Source organism: Homarus americanus, unplaced genomic scaffold, assembly GCF_018991925.1.
Source record: "Homarus americanus isolate GMGI-L3 unplaced genomic scaffold, GMGI_Hamer_2.0 scaffold10478, whole genome shotgun sequence".
In the NCBI taxonomy this organism is placed as follows: domain Eukaryota; kingdom Metazoa; phylum Arthropoda; class Malacostraca; order Decapoda; family Nephropidae; genus Homarus; species Homarus americanus.
In genome coordinates, this window is record NW_024742485.1 from 248,169 (window position 1) to 270,000 (window position 21,832).

Below are 21,832 nucleotides of genomic sequence, written 5' to 3' on the forward strand. Positions count from 1 at the left end.
CAGTTAATTCAGTCAATTGTAGTGATTATCAGTGTTCACCAGTGTTCATGATTTAACAGTTGAATTGCCATTCACCCAGTGTAGAAGTAATATAACGTAAATACGTCTGTCGTCTAGACAAGAGAGTTTGTTGGTGTTGTCATGTTTCTGGTTCCCTGACGCTGATTCCCGTTTGTCTCCAGATCAAGGGTGGGCTTAATTGAAACCCACCGGTCGCTCGGAGCCGGTGGATACCCAGCAGTGGTCAATATAGGAGTGATGGCGCTGATTCGGCGTGATTAATCGGCTCTACTCTACCTCGTGGGCCGAGGCCCCCAAACCCATCTCGGGTCGGAGTGTAACCGACCACAACAACAGTTGTTAGAGGCGCCAGTGCTATACCCTGGGACAGGCCTTGGAATTATGGTCCACAGTGTGGTTGTATGTGTTTTTTTTACCAGTGTGTTTTATAAGAAATAAATCAATGAAGACATGTTATGGTTTCACCCTTCTTTACCCTTATCGATCTGATCAATGGAAAACCTAACCCAATGCCTAGTCCACTCTGCCCGCTACCTAACGAGCTACATGCTGTCCAGAGGGGGTCTGGTGGCAGCGACCCTTAGACATTAAGATTAGAGTTAAATTATCCCCTTAGATTTAGTGACCCCAGATCTGGCAGTATAATGTTGTAGTGTGTGTGTGTACAACTATGAACAAGAACAAACTTTCCTATCACTTATCTATCTTCATCCATTCATTTTAACTATAAATGTGGTAAACCAAACAGGAAATCACAGCCCATAACAAACCTATATTACATAGGAGCTGTGATATTCAGGTTGGCTCTTATAATCGTTGTCAGTAGATGGAACAGAAGGTGACGGTGCCTTAAAAAAAAACACCACCGTACTCACATTTCATTAAGTTTGTTCCGATATATTTTCCCGTATCCAGTGCTGCCTCGGTAGTCGACATCAAGTATAGCAAAACCCCTGGAGGTGAAGAACTGGTAACCGAGGTTGAGAATGGCCGAGGCAGCACCAGTGGGACCCTCGTGTACCTTCACCAGCAGGGGCGGCTTGGTTCCAGCAGGGGCCTGGTAGTCCTTATTCTGCAAGGCATTAAAGAGACATGTCAAAGAGGTTTCAGAAAAACTACTGCATTTACAAATAGCAGTGAAGGTTAAAGTTAAGGTAAAATGAAAGACAAAAGTCGTGTCGTGAAATTTGGTGAAAACATATGCTGAAGGGCTAAACTTTTGGTGCACTCTGCCGTGTGGTAAGGGGCTCTCATAATGTTTTACGAGTAATATTTAATCTTCCGGCAAAACCGCGACACGACTTTTGTCTTTGATTGTACAATGTGAAGATTATTACCCAATGTATAGATTATATGATATTTGTTTATATTACTTAGCTACAATATACAGTATCCCCCATTTACTTTCATATGATGCACATTACTATTCTTACTTTGTTAGTTTAAGGCAAAGTCCATTATTTCCCCACACCATGGGTAAAGTTCCAATTTCCTCCCCTGGAGATGTAGCAATACCCACAGGCAAAATCTTTCTCCCTAAAAGTAGTCACTGTTGCTTACCTTAGGCATGTATAGGTAACCATAAGCAAAATCCCCCTGAGTGGTAGGGAACTGGATCAACCTGGCAGTGCTGAGGTAACCAACATCCACTTGGAGGTCAGCAGCACCACTCACCACACGAGTCACACCTGTCTTGACCTCCACCTCCACTAAGCGAGGGTTGCGCAGACCATCTCCAGCCACCACATACACCTGGGTACAGATAATTCAGGTTAATTTTCTCCCTAACTACTGTACTCTATGACTGTACCTATACGGACTGTATTGGCCACTTAACTTTGCAAAAATACCCATTAACATCCTAGATACTTCATCATAAAACATGGTGTAAAGTACCACTTTAAAAAACTTCACTTTATAAATACTTAAAAAAAAAAGTACTGTATAATTAATTTTTCTTGGTGGTTCTCATCCGTCAGAAGAACAGAGGCAGACAAAAGAAAGATTTCTCTAAGAACTGAAGGTAAAAGAGGTGTCAACATCTTCACCACAACACAAGTACAGTAGTTGTGAGAACAAAAACAACTCACTGGTTCTTACCTTAGTGCCGTCCCTAGAGTAAGCCACCCCAAGACTGTAACTGGTGTAGCCAGTCTTGATGACCCGACGCTTCTCCTTCATCAGATCCACAACAGTCAGATCCTGCAAATGGGAAACAGTTACTTAGTGACCATCAGCACCTGAAGTGAAGTAGTCAGTCTTAGTAATTACACTCTCCTTGTTCCCTAAGGTCCATAATGGTCTAATTTTGAAGAAGATAATGAGGGTTATAATCAGCTATAACAATTAGAAATGCCTGTTTTATCTCTCTCTACACTCAACAGTATCTCTTTCAATACACTGGGGTGGAGGGAACATCACATACAACTTTGAAAAAATATTGTACCTCACTGGAATTTAATAAGAAAATGAATTTATTATCATGAGTTCAATTCAGCGTGGGAGAACAAACATATGAACTCAAAGCAAACTTGTACATTATATGGAAGATGTGACCAAGAGTTAAAAGATAATTTCTCAGTATTTAAGCAATTTTAGAGAAATACTGTATGGTGATTACAGGTACTCGACATTATAAATTCACCCATATCAAGAAATAAAATTTACCCGGTAGGCAAATACGATAATCATCTCGTGGAACTTGAGCAATAATGTTTAAGTTAAATACATTAAGAATGCTGTTCACACTTACATGTCCACAGATGACAACTGCTTCATTGCTGCCAATACGAGGATTCACAGCATATGCCTGGCGCCCCAGTCTGCAGAATGTAAACAACCGTATCTTATGACCATTAAGATTGTAAATATCATAGCCAATATCATATGGCTGAATCCTTACACAAACTGGCTGGTTTATATCCTATTAAGTCTAATTTACACTACATTTATCTCACACATTAAACAGATTAAATGCATGACACACCATTGCTCAACAAAAATGACATACTTTATCATCAACCCTGACTCAGGATTAGTGAACTTCCTGATGAGAGAACAGGTAACTGGGTAACACAACACTAAGATGGTTGGGTTAAATAATGTTAAATTTGCACTGAGACTCTACTGGAATTAGAGGTATTCTCTCATCCCCGGCTGGCATGAACCTACCATGTGAAACACTCGAGAATCTATGCCCAGTTGATATTGTTCCTAATTTTTTTTTTTTTAAGTTTGGTAAAGACTGCTTTTATATTATTACTTCCAAGGTATTGAGAAAATCTATAACCTTCCATTTTCAGGATTTCTTTCATTAAGGTTTTTAAATCATTAGGTGAAATAAGTGGAGGTTCCTAATCGTCATGAGATACTTGGTATTCTTGTTTTCTAACTTTATATGACTCTTCAACTCACTTCCACATCGGCCAGCCAACCTCTCTAGATTCTGGTGTCAGATTGATCTCAAAGCCACGGCGAGTAACCCTGTATAAGTTCCACCAGCCGGTCGAGTCGTGTACATAGAAGAGTTCGTTGTTCTGGTCAAATGAGGGCATCATCATGCTGCAAGTGAGGTCAAAGGTCAAATATCATTTACCTTTTGGGTTGGGATGAAGTGAAAGTCAAATAACAAAGATTGTGATGAGATAATAGCATTTATTAACATAGTACAGTACTAGGAGTTATACTGTATTAAGTTTTTCTCCTACACTAATGTCTTTATCTGCTACATTAGATTCCACAACTCCTATACCAGACACTCCACATCTGTTAAGACACCACACCTACTACCTATACCAGAAACTCAACACCTGTTAAATAAGACACCAAACCTGCTACACCAGACACTCCATACCTACTATAGACTACACATGTGATAAACGTACCTGCCATGTTGAAAAAACCTGATGATAGCCAACTTGCCATTTTTGTTCTTAATCTCTGCTACAAACATCTTCGTCTCATCCCAAGGCTTGAAAAAATGGGAAACGAGATTTGTTTAACAGAAGTAGGAAGTGTAGGCAGAGAAAAGTGTAAGAGTCAAATTTTTGTAAAAAGTATTAACTAAGTTTTGGGGTTGCCAGATTTTTTTCATTTCAAAGTAAAGGCCACTATTTTTATTTATTTATTTATTTATTATTATTTTTTTTTTTTGGAGGGGGGGGCAGATGTACTTCATATAAAATAATAGCTATATACCCAGGACCTAACCTACTGGCTCCAGGAAAACCATTACTCATGAACCATGCAGTGTTTGACAAAGTTAAGAAGAAATCTCAGAAATTCAAGAGATGAGTCCAGACAAATGATGAGCAGGACAAGGATGTACCTGTATGCCAGGAACCAAGCAAAGTCAGAGTGTGGAAGGGCTGAAAAAGGGTTTCAGAGGCAGATTGCAAGTGAGGTCAAGTCAAACCCAAAGGCTTTCTACCATTATGCAAAATCAAAATTAAAGACGTGTGGGTGTATCAGATCCGAGAGTTTAAGATGGAATTACACACTCAGATCAGGACAAAGTGGAGGCATTAAAGATTTTTTCCTCAGTCTTCACAAGAGAGGATGTGAATGATCTCCCTCATTTGAGGCACATTATGTTCTCAGAAGAGTGTACAGTACAGAGTATTAGGAATAAATTGTCAAAGCTAAAGGTTAGGAACCTGGGCCTTGACAGCATGTATCCCGGAGTGCTAAGAGAGCTGTGCAATGAGCTTGTAGAGCCCATTAAAATCTTGTTTTGCAGATACATGGACAAGCAAAATATCTTAGTGACTGGAAAATGGCATATGGTACCGGGTATATGAGTCCTATATTGAAACAGGAAGAGAGCCACTTTACAAATAATTATCTCCATTCAGGACTCAGTATGTGCCAACAGTGCGTAACAGAGACGTGACCAACCGCCCAAGTGGCTAATGAGCCCATCAGTGGCGAAGAGGATAAAAGTAAAAAGATTTTGCGATTTTTGAAGTGTATGTTTCAAGACCACTAAAATTCCAACAGACATTTCAAGGACAATCGAACTAGTCAGTGAAATAAGGGACAGTCCTAGATATACACAATGCCCGGCAACCCTATTGCTAAGGAATGTACTGTAGGGTACACAAATAATGTAAGGGCAGATCCATGGGGGGTCCTGGGGTTCTGAACCCCCTTTTCACCAGAAAATTCCAGCACTTCTTCTTTAAGGCAGTATAGTACAGGTACTCGGGCATTTTTGTATAGGAAAGTGTTCACTATTGACTTCAGAATATCCCCTATTATCAAGTGTGCATGGCTTCAAAAAGCCCATAATAATGGTCAGATTTGAAAAAAAATTCTGGGGCATACTGTACAGTACAGCATCCTCCCCAGTTGGGTGGGCTGGCAGCACTCGCCATGTTCCCCCACCCACAACTTCTTGGACCCTCTCCCCATCGATATTTCTGGATCCACCCCTGTAATGACAGTACATAACCAATCACTCACCATCCTCTGGTGGTTCCATTGTAGCCACACAAGAAAGTTACCATCCTGGGATATTCTGGGAGTCGCAAAGTTGTTGGCATACCCCACTAAAACTTCCTCTGTGCCTGTGCTGGCGTCCACCATTGCGATGCTGTACTTTGGCCTTCCAGGCTTCCCCTCCTCTACAGATTCCATTTCCTCCATTACAAAGAATAAAGAATTCCACTGTGGAGAAAAATATGTTCATATGTAACAACCTGGAGGGAGAGGATGGGTGTTGTATGAAGCTCATACAGCAATTCTATCAGCCAATGCTGGTTAAATACAGTATTATTGTTGATAATGATAATAAGTACAGTACTATTATTATTACTGTAATTCTTTAGCAGTGTGTGTTTAGCTTATAAGATGTAAAGTATAAGTCATGTACTGTACAGTAATATAAAAAATAGTACTGTATTTAACCAGCATTGGCTGATAGAATCAGTATATATCATCAGTTAGTACAGTATAAAAATGGTAATTAATGTCCTGACTGTTCAAGCTGTGACTCATTAAAATTGGAGTCTGCAAAATGAATACTATATTTCCCATTATATTATTGTTATAAAGTAACAATTGAAAAGTTATCTGAGGCTGTAGACACCATTCACAATACTAGTTGAGGACAAGGTGTTAAACTAATATTTGCCTCTCCCTAGTGTAAAAACAGTGAGTGGCCAGTACAGCACACAACACACTTGAATGACTTGGTTGGAGTATGAATGCATTTCAGCAGTCATTTTTTATTAGTCAGGCTGTGCATGTTTAAATTGTGACTATGTCTAGCTTTGTCTGACTATGCCTAGCTTTGTCTGACTATGCCTAGCTTTGTCTGAATATGCCTAGCTTTGTCTGTCAATCATCTTGTATATGCAGTGTAGTAGAGAACTCTTCGGCATATTCCTATACAGTACAAAAAAATTTCACTGAGAATCCCCATGGATGGGTTCTGGAACATTAACACCATTTTGCTAATACAGTGAGTTCTGCTATAACGCGTGTTTTGATAACGCGAATTTGCTCTAACGCGATTTATGAATTAGGAACGACATTTGTATAACGCGAACGCTTGTTTGCTATAACGCAATTTTTGCTTACTATTTCTCCAATTTTGTGATACTGTATTAACTGTGAATATAGTAAAGAAGAATATCAACAAGAAGCGTTCTGGTGATAGAATTCCCGGTGATGATCGTAAAAGAAAGGATATAACACTTGAAGAGAAGCTCGATTTTATCAACCTCAAAATCACCCTTCTCCCCCATCAAGTAAGGTGTTACATTTACTGTATGATTTCATTATTAGATATGAATGTAACATTTATTTAGACTGTGCTATCCTTTGTGTTAGGCTAACTACTAAATTTTTTCGATTTCGAGTAATCTGCACCTAACCCTATTTTCTCCATAAGCCCTGTTATTTCTATTACGCGATTTTCTATAACACGATATTTTACAAGAACACAATTATCGCGTTATAGCAGAACTACCTGTACTGGACTGATGTTCTTGTAGAATTGTTCTTTTATGTTTGTTTTCTAACTTATTGTGTTAGAGGCAATTCATACAATTATGGCATATTAACAATGTGGTAAACGGTATATTCGTAGTAATCTCCCCGTTAGCTGGAATAATTGGTGCAGAGCGGTTCCGGGCTTGAAGGATTTCCTGGTACAGTAGTATCGAGATGAATTTTCTCAGCCATGGAAAAAATTGCACATCCACGGAATTTATTTGAGCACCAGTAAATGTCTCTGTGTCTAAACTAGGCATCTTGCATGGAGTACTGCTGCTACGGAGGCTTTACACAGAACTACATAACACAGGTTGTATGCAGAAACAGCAGAGTGAACAAGCTTTTACAATGGCAGCAGATAATGCTATAGCTTGAAGAGATAGGCTGCATGATACAGCAACCTATCAAAGGCATCTCATAGTCACATGACAGTAGTAGCCAATTATAGCTCATGTGCGCACATGTTAGTGCATGATAAATTCTCTTGGAAATTCGTTTGAATGCCCAGAATGGAAAGATTTTTCTCGGAATGCTCAATTTTTTTTTTCGGCTAATGGAAAGTTCTGGGATCAAAGATTCCGGCTAACGGGGAGATTACTCTTCTGTACTTAAGAAGTATATGTGGAGTGAAATATGAGAGTACTGTAGTAACTTCTATCCTCATATACTGTACTGTATACTGTATTGTATTTAACTTTTGTCCTGCAAATCAAATGACATGTTTATTTTTCTCAAGGAGTTTATGGCACTATATTTTTAGCAAGTATCAAACTAACAAGTACAACTGAATTTTCAGGACTTGGTGAATGTGCAGATATTTAAGTTTTCCACTTTGTGAGACTTACCTGAGGGGTGTAGACAACATCACCATACTTCCTACTGGGTGAGTTTGTGAGCTTCACTGGGGTGGCAGTGGGCCCATCCTGACGATAGATGGCCCCATCATCACCATGAGAAAAAAAGAGGGAATTGTTGTAGATGGTGAAGGAGCCACCAGCGTGTTCCTGCAGCTTAGTCCTCACATCGTATTCTCTCCCTGTCCATCGCACTGTCTCTCTCGTCTCTGAGGGAGATGCATGTATTAGTAAAGAGAATATACTGTACTGAACAGAATCTTTTAACAAGAAATATAGAGGTTAAATTGATCACTTTAGCATTGACATTAAGTTGTAAATTATTCTGAATAGTGACCAGGAAAATGTAAAGACAGGTATTTTGTCCTGATCAATAAATACAACTTGTTTAACAAATTATTTACAAAGAAACTACAATACGTACACCATCATTTATATAAAAGGAAAAATTGTGTGCTATAAACTATGTAAACTCGTGTACACTCGGGTCACTAAATATATAATAAACGATTTTGTGCGAGACAATATGAACACGGCTGAAGGATTTTAACAACCAGAATGAGACAACAGGAATAGCATTGTACATTTGGAAATTCATTGGAACTCTCCTTAAAGATACTTTTTACTGTGAGTGTACAGTGCAAACTAATGCTAAAATGGTTTCTCAAATATTATATACAAGCTATCAGAATACTTTAGGTTAGGTAGATAGTTGTATATAGATATTTCTGTAAAATTGTCATAAAACGGTTGATATTGACGAATGACCCGCGGAAGTTATTTGTTTTGCTGTTTGTTTTCTTACTCTATTTTCATCAGTGAGTACTGATATAATAATCATTTCTTGTGCAAATGCTTGGTTTGGTAAGATATTTAGGCGCCTAAGGTGCACTACTTTGTCTTCCCGGCGGTAATACAGCCGCGCTCTTAGCCGCACACCTCTTTCCCGTGCCAGTTTCATTTGCAGCATGGCGTGTGAACATTGTCGCTGGTCTTATATGGACTAATTTGCAAATTCAGGGAGAAAGAAAACCAGACCACAGGAATCCATGTGCTTTCAGACCAGAAAGGAATTTGTTCCAGTCGATTAAGAAAATTGTTTATAAGAAAAACAAGCGGCTGGAGCATTGTGGCTACAGGTCTTGTGCTTATAAAGGAACTTGGCTTGAAAATGCCAAGATTAAATCCAGTATTGTAGTTTTATTTCTAAACATTCTAAGAAAGTTCTCTTCACAGCAATACTGTGAAATTGAACTGGGTTTGTGAGCAAAGTCTGTTGTATATGATGTATTTCAAAACACTCCGCCGCCTGGGGCTGGATCAACGGATGGCTGCTCTCACGTCCACAAAAAACGTAAATTTACACCATATCATAGTAAGTTCTTTAATATATCAGAGGGTCTGGCTAGGAAGTTAAGTAAGGTTAGGTAGGTTTGGTTGGTGAGGTCTGTTTTTCCTATCAACTAGTAGGGTTAGGTTAGGTTTAATTTAGAAATAACCACTTTTTAACACATTTGCACAAACTACAACAGTGTCCACTATAAAACACAGTGAAATTGTGCCGTTTTTATAATGGTTTTCAATGAAAAATTGACCACATGTCAGCCGTCAATAATTACCCATAAACTTTACATTGTTTCAACATGTACTATATTGATAATGCAGGCATACAGTTAGAAGAAGTTCAAATAATCAATCACTAGTCCAACTACCCAAAGATGAAATTACCATGAACAGAATGGCATAAACAACTTACGAGGCAAGTTTGACGGAAGGAAACAGTGCAGGAACACATAACAATAGTAAACAGTAAGTAAATACAGCATGATTAAGGATAACCACTCGTCACAACAAAATTCACCTCTTACCTAGTTCACATATAGTTCCTGTCAGGTGAGGGGCACAAACTTTGAGAGTGAGGAATAAGGATGTAACACTAGCAGCTAGGAAGCTCTGCCTCATAACACACAACTGTCATAGTACTGAAAAGTTGGCGACTCATAACACCGGTCAAAGAAAATGGGCAAACGATAAGGGGTAACTTAAGTATTTGCCAGCAGGACTTTTGGAAAACATATCTCTCGTCAAATAAGTCTTGGTTAACGATGGTAAAATTAGTTAAGATAAAATATATAGCATGTTTATTAAACCCAAGGACATGCCAAAGGTAAATATTGTATCCCAGGCAACCAGCGTCATCTGTGGTGAAAAAGGAACACCAAAGCCTTCGTCTCAGCGTCACACTCGGCACTGTACTTTAAGTATTAACACTAAAGTAACTTTATTCAGAATCTTTGTTAGCCAGAGCAGCTGAGTTAAAACAACTTGAGTAATAAGAACGGTCCAACTTAACACACTTACCAGGGTTGTAGTGAAAGACTGCATTTCGGTAGCCATCCTTACTTATTTGCTCGCACCAGAACACGTAGCCTGAAAATATTGTATTCGTTGCTCGGTATTACAATTGTTGTATAACTGCCAGCTTTTTTTATGCTAATACTTTTATGAGTTACTGAAATTTTGCTAGAAACTGGCAAAGTACAGAACAGTACTGAACTGTATATTGGTATGTGACTACGTGTGTGTCTACTGTATACAGTATATGACAGAGAAAGACAACAAATAAAATAGTTCTAAAACTACAACAAATTAACAAAGAAGCTATATTCCAGAACTCCATATACTGTATATGGAACACTACAAACAATTACCCCTAGAATGCATCATCACCTACTGCTAGGCGGCTTAGCGGTGACGTGTTAGCGACATCACCACGTTATTAGTAATGGGTAACGTCAAGATTCCTACCTGTGACGGGGTCCACCTGGGGTGGCTCCGCGATGACGTTCGTCGGCGTTACCACAACGTCACTGGTGATGGGTGATCTCCAAGTACCGTAGGCCGCCTCCTGGGAGGACTTAAATTCTTCATCCTCCCAGGGACTCTCCGTACCGATGGTAAGTATTCCTGGGGAGTCCTCAGTGGTGCTGTGGATCTTTAGGTCGTATCGGCCTAAGCCTATGACAGGATCGACTCTTTCGATGGGCGGGAGTGTTGGGATGAACATCTGGGGACCAGACATTTAGAACCAAGTGTGAAGGTATGCCCTGCATCTCCCTTTCTCCCTCTCTATCTTTATGTCTGTCTGTCATTTTCTCCCTTCATTTCTTTGTATTTACGGTATCTCTTCATTAGGTTCTCAATATCCCCAAACCTGAACATAAACTAGTAATAGAAATGGTGTCTTGACCCACACATGAAAATATATATATATATACCTAAAAGTCGCTTGATATTTTTATTGCTCTCGAATGGTAGACCCTGCTGCCATATGGCATCACGAAAATTGTGACCAAATCCCAGGTTGCTGATCTGACTTTCTGCCTCATTTACACACAATTGCAGGGTCTCAATTGTTTCTCTTACTTGACAACACAACATATGCTGTACATACATGTATAATGATAAAAAAATAATAATAATAAAGAACCCTAAAGAAAAAAATCAAGAGTGAGAAACGATATACATGTATGTAGGCCTGCAGCATATGTTGTGTTGTCAAGTAAGAGAAACAATTGAGACCCTGCAATTGTGTGTAAATGAGGCAGAAAGTCAGATCATCAACCTGGGATTTGGTCACTAGATAAGAATATAAATGTCTCAGAACTAATTAACCTGAACAAACTCACATCGTTGTCGAGTCACTCAACTGAAGAATAGCCCGTATGATTAGTTTACCTGCTAATTAAACACCCTAACGCTACCTGGGGGTTACGTAACAGGTAGGTTGTTAGGTTAGCGTTAGGGTGGTTAATCTATAGGTGAAATAAGCAAAGCGGTCTAATCTTCAGGTGATTCTCAGTCTGTTTTATAGTCATCACAACTAAGTATGCAATGAGCTAAAGTACATAGTGTTCTGTGTCGTATATGAGCGGTACACACACCTGCTGGTCAAGATTAAGCACGACGACCCCCTCAGTACTAGTGTTGTCATCCTGGTGGTAGTGTTCCCCTACTGCTGGTGCGAGAGGCGGGTTGTCATGCAGCTGCGGGCGTGATGGGTGGAATATTAGGATCAGTGACAGGAGAAAGATGGACCCATATTTATCACCTCGGAAAGATTGGATCGCCTGCATATTAGACATCCCAGTTTATTTTATCCGAGGAAATAAGTTGGGGTGTCTAATCTTCAGGTAATCCTGTTTTTAATTTAATTTAGGCGAGTGTAGTATAGTGGGGACATAATTAGATATACATATGTGGACACAGGAGATAATAGACATACTACGCAGGAAAATGGACATGGGAGTATGAGAGTAGCCAACTGTGCACACGAGGGTGATGAACTTACCAGAGATTCAACACTCGGAAGTAGACACAGGAGGAGGAGGAGGAAGTGTACCTCTGACATCCTCATGGCGTCTACTAAAGGATACTCTGCTTCAAGATGCGTCACGGAGCCTACTGGAAGAACTAATGCTTGATATGTGTCACAGAGTGTTCACTGCAAGTTAGGTTAGTTGAGTTTAAGTATGTAAAAAGATAAATCACTCCCACGCTAACACTCAAATGGGATATTTTTTTGTTAAAATTCATCGCTTCGTTAACTATGTAAAATGCAAAACAACTTATTTTGTAAATAAAAATAAACACGGATAACTGAGTTCCTTTTCTGTTGCCAGTTTTAAACAATAATTTTGAAATTAGTGCACATTGAAATGGTAGTTTATTCGTTGCTCACTCACTAATTTTTCACCTTATCACTGTCACGTTCCAGTTTTATGGCCATGAAATAAACACAATATATTTCACGGTAAACTATATACCTGCCAGTTCAAACTATTTATATTATAATGAGTACAATAGATAAACAAACTCACACCTTTAGGTTACCTGTACAGTACAATGTTTGCCTCTACACAGGTGACACAACGCTTCGCCTCCCACTACCTCATTCACTCCCGTTGGTATGACTGCTGGAAGACAACAAACACAATAAATTACCAACGTTTCATATTCAATTACAACTTCTCGCACGCCTTATTACAAGCTTGCTTCACTTGTGATTAACAGTATGTTTGATTTCTTGATAATATATATAATGTATTCGATATAAAACGACAAATGGTGATGTAAATAAGTAGAGAATTGGAAGTAAGTTTTTAAAGGAAATGTTGGCAACGCTGACGTGACCTGAAGGGAGAAATTCACCGCTAGTCAAGACCTAAATACAGGAAGCCTGCCCTGAGGGTGTGTGTGTGTGTGTGTGAGTGTGAGAGTGAGTGTGTTAGTTTATAAAAGTTAATACATATATGAGTATAAATTTTTAATAATAATAATAATAATAATAATAAAGATCTATTTCCTTGAGCTGGGTATTTACCTAAACTGACCTAACCTAACCTAACCTAACCTAACCTAACCTATTCCCCCAGGTAACGGAGCGTTTAATTAATAGGTGAAATGATATAAGGTTACGTAATCCAAATCAATGTGCAAGTTCACATTGGTTCAGCCTTTATACACAGACAATGTGGGAAGGGGGAGGTAAAGAACATGTTGCTTACAATAAGTGATAAGGCAGGTTTAATGTAATTGAACCGTAATAATATACTTTCAGGTTTGGTCGAGGAATTCCTACAGCTTTATGTTTTCTTTTAAATTATAAAAAAAAATCTGAATTTTGCAATAATTTTCTCGGTCACATAAAAATTAGACACCCCAGCTTATATCACCTGAAGGTTAACCACCCTAATGCTAACTTAATCTAACCTATAACCTATCCTGCTCTAACCTATTCTACCCTAACCTAAGTTACAGTAACCTAACCCAACTTACTCTGTCCTAACCAACCCCCCTTAATTAGGGGTAGTTAATATTCAGATGATATATGCTAGGCTGCCTAATATTCAGGTAATCCAATTTTAATAGCATTTTAATGCCTCAATAATTTAGTGATTATTGGTGACGCAGTTTAAGCTATAACGTTGTTTTCAGGAGAGAGAGAGAGAGAGAGAGAGACTACAGATGATGTGTGTAAAATTAGTCATTTCAAATAAGCCAACATTCTACCTCCATTTAGTACTGTTATCTAACAAATATAATTCTGGCGTATACATAAATTATATATGTTGTCTAAGTAATAAAGTGTGCTTGTGCACAATACGTGTTTTTCTTTCCCTAAAAATGGATATAATGGAATAGAAACACATCACTTGTGAAATAGGAGTGGAACCAAACCAAGATCTTAACTTATCTTAATCTAACCTAACTAAATATAACTTAATTTATTGTGACCAAAACTAATTTATCCTAACCTAATCTAATCTAACCTAACCTTACCTACCTAACTTTTTTTTTACTTTTCTAACCATACCAATATACTCGGGCTTCAAATAATCATTAAATCCATTTATTCTTATAAATGTTTTGGGTTAATGTTCGTCAATTGATTGTCCACAGGTTTCCAATTTTCAATATTACAGACCAGTGGCGGCTCGTGCATAGGGCTGCAGTCCCCCCGACACTCACTGCCAGGCGTATGATTCCTTTAGAGAGACAGCTGAATAATACACTACCAACAAATATATCATTTTATATGTTATTTAATTATTTTCAATACGTTGCTAAGTGAATTTTCATTAAAATCAGACCAAAATTTAAGTTACTTTCATAGTTGCTGTCAATGCTGTACGATTCATTTCTGTTATTAATTGGCGCCGCCGCCGCCGCACTTGAAGCAGCTCAGTCTCGTACAACGTGTGAACGGTGTGGTTAAATCGTGCTTTGTGTAAATCAGAAAGTCTCATAGACTTGTTGGAGATGATGAATGACAATAATCTACAGTCAACATTTTCAGACACTGTCAAGTTGCTGAAAATTTTAATAACAACTCCAATGACAACGGCAGAAGCAGAAAGGTGCTTTTCAACTTTGAAGAGAATTAAAACTTTTTTGCGCAGTACCATGGTGAATGACAGACTGTCTGCTTTAGCAGTGATATCCATTGAAAATAAAATGATAACAGAAATAAAGGATTTTAATGAAATAGTAATAAACAATTTTGCTACATCGAAGAGCAGACACGCCGACTATATTTTCAATTAATACTGGTCCATCACCACCAACACTACTACCATGCCCTGGGAATTCGTGGACATCAACTACAACTCATACCTGAGGTAGGTCAAATTTGTGTATCCTACTGTTGTGTGAGGCTTGCAGTCCCTCCATTATATTTTTCACGAGCCGCCACTGTTTCAGAAACAAAGACTAAAAAGAAACCGAAACATACTATTTCAAAATCATTTCTTGTGTAAATCAATGTTAATGGAGTATGTCACAAATTTCTACTCGTATATTTCTGTATCCGCCATGATTGTCTCTCAAGGTGTCCTACCAACATCAAGACTGTGGTCCGTAGTGTGGAAATTTTTCAGTTTTAAGAAGACAGAAATTACCATCCTCTACCACGTCCTTCTCAAAAAAAAAAAATCATATTCCTATTTTGCTAATAATCTGTAACGTAAAATTCGTTTTGTAAAAATTGGCTAAAGTTCCATTATGTTAACTTTTTTTATTAAAATTTCTATAGCCAAGGTTAATTTATTTAATATAACTCTGTCCTGAATTACCTTAATGATATTTTATACATAGTTTATTATTATTATTATTATTATTATTACCGCCAACCATATCTCGAGAATTTTATCTTTGCAATCAACATTTCGGACAATTCTTAGACACTTTTCTTCTATAACGTTTCCCTCGCAAATGACCTGAATTAATATTGTTATTATTATTGTTAAGGTTAGCCATTTAATTAAAGCAATATACTGAAACAGCTGTAATCTCATTCAAAATCATTTAAGTTCCGCATTTAAATTCATTCAAGCAACTGTTTATTTATACCCGTTTTCTTTGTTTTTATCAAAGAAAATAATTTTATTTTATTGGGAGACTTCTTTAACTTTTTATTCAGGTTGTAGGATATGGTAATTATTTTACTTTAGTGTATTTTATTTTATTTTGTTCTCTTCGCCACTGATAGGCTTGTAATATCACTTACCAGTGTTATCACTAAATTATTATTCACTAAAATTATCATAGGGTTGACCTTAAGCATTAAAAACTAACGAAAATAATTAATTTTATATCATTAGTCCTGATAATCTAGGAATGGCCAATGCAAGCTGTCTGTCACGCTGGTGACTCCCTCAGAACATTAGCAGCGTACCTTCAATGGTTAAAAAATTCTAAAGGTCGCGCTCATCTCCCAAACGATCAATCACGTCTTAAATTATTATTATTTTTTCTATCTAACACCTTCTGGCGATGGACGCTGATCATGTACAACCCTGACAAGCATTCAGTTGGCATCGTTGATCGAAGCCATGTGTTGACACGTCTCAGTGTGCTAAATGGCCGCTCTACTTCACAAGTGTAGGCTGGAAGGATCAAGATCAGTCGGGCTTCTTGAATAGCAGGAAACAAATGACACCGCTTCAGAAGATCCGTCAAGGACAAGGTGGCACCGGAATCAGATGCTGTTTTCTTCTAGGAATGTTGGCGCCATTATATTCATTTGTGAATAATAATATTAACAAATATTATATAGTGTTTATAATTATGTGTCGTATTGTATTAGACAAATTGTGTAGTTACTTGAATATCATACACAATAGTTATATAAGACACAATTAGTTATGTTACAATATGCAAATTAATTCAAGATAATTCCCGGCCGAAATAGCTGAAAGGTGAAGTGGCCAGTAATCTCCAAACAAGCCAAGATAATTGGTAACTAAACTAACTGTTAAATAAAACACATATTGTGAACAAGGACTGCAGACGCCCATACCCACAGATGGAGAGAGATAGAGAGATAGAGAGACATAACACCCACTCGTCTTCCGCCCACTAAGAGACACACACACACGTACACCCCTGAAGCACTGTTAATGCCACTCATATTTATCAGTACACGAGGATGGTGAAGAAGACAAAGGGAAGGATAACGTTAATATTTCAATAACCACTGTTGATTAATGTTACGCTGTAGATAAAACAAGATTAAAACGTGTCTTTGGTGGAAGAGAAGAAATGGTTTAACTTTTGATTGATGCTGGTTTTAGAATTATATGTACTTAGTGTTATACATATATCACTGGACTGGCAGGTGGCTATCGTAGGTTAAACTTGACTCAGTGATGTTCTTGATTTACTTGAGAGAGAGAGAGAGAGAGAGAGAGACTTGTTTTGTTTAATGATAAAATTTGTCAAGAAGAAGAAGAAGAAGTGATAAACAATAAATGAACACATATCCAACACTTAAGAACAAATAAAAATACAAAACAAGAGAATAAAAGAAGAACTAAGAATAATCATAAATAAAAAAGGTCTAGAATTGAGTTAAAGAGGAGAAAACAAACAAAAAATAGATAAAAGGAAGAATGAAACTATAGAAATATACCATTAATGCAAGAATAATAAATATGGAAGAGATTTACCGACGGTAATAAGAGAAGGGGGAGGAAGGATATTGGATAAAGACCAGGCAATAAAGGGGAAGAGGAGAAGCAGGGAAAACACGATAAACTATGAAAATAGACAAACAAGTATGACCAGTTTCTAATCCCACAGAAAGTTAATTGTGCCTCAAAAAATCTAATGGGTCACATATATACCTACCTACCTATCTACATACATACATACATACATACATACATACATACATCCATGCATACATACGGTTCTTCTCAGGTGGTCAAATTTGGTAAAAAAACACAAAAAACAAATCCTGACAAAATCACGTAAAAAAAATCGTAATTTCAGGTAACAATAAATTTGAGACTTTTTAGCTACATACAGACAGACAACAGATAAACACACCGACTAACAGGCGTATTCACGTTGACAGACAGACACAAATCATCACGACGTTGGACTCAATATCACCAAAAAGTTCCTTCATTTTATGTTTGATCCGAGGAAAAGTTTCGCTGATGCTCTTTTGTTTACTGATGCCACGGAGGCGAGTATCTGATTCACTGATGCTCTTTTGTTTACTGATGCCACGGGGACGAGTATCTGATTCACTGATGCTCTTTTGTTTACTGATGCCACGGAGGCGAGTATCTGATTCACTGATGCTCTTTTGTTTACTGATGCCACGGAGGCGAGTATCTGATGCAACACTTACAGTATGTAGAATATAGCTCCAGGGATTGTGGCTTTTAATATAGAGTTTATGATAAAATATATAGCTCTCAGATAACTCTTTAGCCCAGGGAATATTGCTGCTTTAATATGTAATGAAATATAGCCCTGGGGTCTCTATTCTCTAAGGAAACAGATTGTTGTTATAGCCTGAAGTGAAATATAGCCGTGGGGAGTCCCTACTTTCCCACAAAACAAATACATTATACAAACTGTCATGAAATATAGCCTCGCTGTCTCTCGTCTCCTAGGGTATAGCACTTCAAGATATGACTATTAAAAGAATATGACCTTTGGGTATACTATATCCCAAAATACTTATCAGAGCCATAATATGTGATTAACTATAACCCAGAGGTCCTTATTTACTCTTCAAGGGAACAGATTTTAACTATAATTAATCTGTAATGTAATATAGCCCGGGGTCTCTGCTTTCCCGCCAGATAAATATTAGAGAAATAGCATCAATTATACACGCGCTTAGTGTAAATGCCACGAAATTAAGTTATTGGTTAAATTAAATACGTTTGTTGAGCGTTGTGGCTTTGCTGTTATGATGTACTAAATTAGGGAAGGTCGAGCTGTGTGTGTGTGTGTGTGTGGGTACGGGTGGGCGTGTGGGTGGGTGGTTGATTGGTTTGCATGGGAATAAATCAAGGAAACGATAATTTGTAGAGAGAGAGACAGAGGTAGAAATATGTGCAAATAGTTATAGGAAAGGCACACACACACACACACACACACACACACACACACACACACACACACGCTTTATCATATCCTAAACTTGCTTACAGTAAAATATATTTCTTGAATGATTTACTACTGACGCTGAACACTATTTGTTATGCATAGCCACGTCTCTTTAGGGGAAAAAAATACGAGAATTTATTCCCCCGAGCGAATGTCTTCATGTGCGTCATATTTCTACAAGAGAAGAATCCTTTTGACATAAGGCGTTTGGTTGCTTCTGTCATGTGTGTGTGTGTGTGTGTAAAGGAAGGGATTTGGTTTATATCTGCTCGGACGTTAAAATATTAAAGCTTGACAGAGAAACGAGAGAAAAATATATCCCTCTGAAAAACAAGAAATAAAACTCACTGTGAAAATTAATCAGGAAGCTTATAAAAGAAATAAAAAAGTAAAATATAAATAAAAGACTAACAAAAGATTGATACACTGCGAGTAGACGAATTAGAATTTGTGTTTAGACGAAAAAAGAAGAAAATTAAAACAAACGCAAAGACTAATTAAGAAAAATATATAAAAAAACGAAAGAAAACAGAAAAAAAAATAATTAAAATATGTATAAACCTTTAAAAAATGGACGAAAGTAATTAAAATATATGTAAATAATAGAAAATAATGAAAAAAAACCCGATGATTTGTGAACTCCTGATAAAGGTTAGGTATAAGTATTGGAACAACGTCAAATTGTCATATATAATCCCAATAAATTCGGAACCAACAATGATAAACGGAGACAGAGAAAGAGAGAGGTATAATGAGACAATTTATGAGATATTATATTAAACTTTACATTATTAGTTAATCAAAGTTTATTTTAGTTTAATTATCACATGTACAGCGTTTCTCTCCCTCCCACCCGAACTCGAGCGCCCTCCTTCCTTCCTTCCTTCCCGTCAACAACACGCAGCTGTGACAAGGGAATGCGTCACCGAGATCAAAGGAGGTCACACATGAACTCTTGGGTGGATAATTATAGTTAGTTTGTGTTGTATATATTGTATGTATAGCTGGAACACTCTGATGATGGTGGTGTAGGGGTATCGAGATATTAATGTTGTCTAGCACTCAGGATGGGTGGAAACTCTAAGGTGGTTTTCTTGTATAATATAAGTTATATGATAGACAGTCTGGTGTTGGAGGTGCCGTGTGGTGAGGAGCTGCTCAGTAGAGAGGATGATGGTTTAACCCTTTCGTGCTTACAGGGTTAAATCGTCACTAAAAATATTAAACCATCGTCCTTAAAGGGTTAGACCACTGTTTCGAAGGGGCTAAATCTCCATCTTTGGGGTGGGCTATCGTCTCAAGGGGTCAAACATTTGATTGGAAAAAGGTCACAGAAAAAAGTCATAATTTTGATCGTCTCAAGAGGTTAAACGATCGTTTCGAGAGGTTAAACCATCGTCTCAAGAGGTTAAACCATCGTCTAAAGAGATTAAACCATCGTCTCAAGAGGTTAAACCATCGCCTCAAGAGGTTAAACCATCTTCAAGGGGTTAAACCATTCTTCAAGGGTTCAACTGTGGTCCTCAAAGTGTTCAGGGTTTACATATTACACATAAAACAGAGAAAACGCATATCTCCAGTGAACAGATGAAGAGTGTAGGATCCATGCATAAATAAAGAACAATCTCACAACCTGTGTTTCATCTCCCTGGCCCCTGCACCTCTCTCTCTCTCTCTCTCCACAAGTTTTCTCCTAAATCCCCATTACATTCAGTTCCCTTAATTTTAGCTCATTCCCGTTAACACAACGCCACTATTGGGCCGTTACAACAACAACCAAATTTATAAAGATTTTCCACAGCTTTTATCATCGAGATTTAATTATGTTAAAACGACAGAATTTCCAATATTTTCGACCAGAATGTTGGCTAATGTAACCTTGGACTTTGTAGTAATTTTTTGATTATTCAGAAAGAAAAGTCCATTTCCAAGATTTTTCTAGATAAGTTATGAAAATTGTATTTCTTAAAATGTTTACGCGTTAAATTCTGGAGTTTTTACGGGGGTTTGGGGGTTTGGGGGGAGGGGGGACCAGAGGGGATAGAAATATTCAAGGTGGCTGCCATGGGGTCTCAGTAAGCAGTAAGTTTAACATAAGAGGGAAGTTAAGGCGTTATATCAAAGGTTCAGAGCCGTTACTATACTGTTTCTGTAACCTGTGTTTGTAATGTGTGTGTGTATACGCTACTGTGTGTATAAGTGTGGGACGTGATAACTGTGTATTATGAGATTTATTACAGTAGAGTCATTGATATTAAAATTGACACACACACACACACACACACACACACACACACACACACACACACAGACAGACAGACACACACACACATACACACACATACACACACACACTATCTCTCCCTCTCTTTCTCCTTCATTCCTTGTTTCTCTCTCTCTCTCTCTCTCTCTCTCTCTGTATCTCCTCCTCTCTCTCTCTCTCCCTTTTCGTACCTCTCTCTATCTCCCCTTCTCTGTATCTCTCTCATTGTCAATCCCTCTGTCTCTACGTCTCTCAGTGGGAGGTTAACAGGCACGCCCTCTCAGTCTCTCCGGGGCACAGTAATGCACAACACGTCCCGTCTCGTTCCCATGGTGACGTGGTCTGCTGGGGTACATTGGATTACATAGTACCATTGGAACTCATTGGTACCCTAACCTCCTCTGTTCCATTATTTCGTACTCTGACGTTCCTTAGCCATTGAGGACAGACAGAGAGACAGACACACACACACACACACACACACACACACACACACACACACACACACACGTTTGCTTTAACTACTGAATCGATAGTAGATTGTATTACCTGATGACTATACAGGTGAGGTTAGGTTAACAATAGGATAATTAATCTTAAAATATCCTTGGACTGGAGGATAATCTTCATGTGACCGGGAATTTCAAAATAAACAGTAAAAAAATAATAAACTCAGCAACAACAGAAGGTCTTATTGGCAGAGTCTTGATCCCATATCTTGTGA

The 21,832-nt window shown here is 38.0% G+C and overlaps 1 protein-coding gene across 2 annotated transcripts in view; it reads right to left on the minus strand.

Annotated features, from left to right (window-relative positions):
- Positions 1 to 12,353, minus strand: part of LOC121876924 — a 42,151-nt gene extending 29,798 nt beyond the window's left edge. For both annotated transcript variants that reach the window (XM_042382489.1, XM_042382488.1), the window contains exons 1-12: positions 12,226 to 12,353; positions 11,819 to 11,920; positions 10,683 to 10,941; positions 10,236 to 10,304; positions 7,866 to 8,083; positions 5,485 to 5,688; positions 3,906 to 3,991; positions 3,436 to 3,582; positions 2,774 to 2,843; positions 2,122 to 2,223; positions 1,582 to 1,773; positions 897 to 1,093 (exon numbers count right to left, since the gene is read on the minus strand). In XM_042382489.1, the coding sequence (XP_042238423.1) occupies positions 897 to 1,093; positions 1,582 to 1,773; positions 2,122 to 2,223; positions 2,774 to 2,843; positions 3,436 to 3,582; positions 3,906 to 3,991; positions 5,485 to 5,688; positions 7,866 to 8,083; positions 10,236 to 10,304; positions 10,683 to 10,941; positions 11,819 to 11,920; positions 12,226 to 12,291 (1,712 nt within the window). In that variant the 5' untranslated portion in view covers positions 12,292 to 12,353. The remainder of the gene's footprint in view (positions 1 to 896; positions 1,094 to 1,581; positions 1,774 to 2,121; positions 2,224 to 2,773; positions 2,844 to 3,435; positions 3,583 to 3,905; positions 3,992 to 5,484; positions 5,689 to 7,865; positions 8,084 to 10,235; positions 10,305 to 10,682; positions 10,942 to 11,818; positions 11,921 to 12,225) is intronic.
- Between the last annotated feature and the right edge of the window lie 9,479 nt (positions 12,354 to 21,832).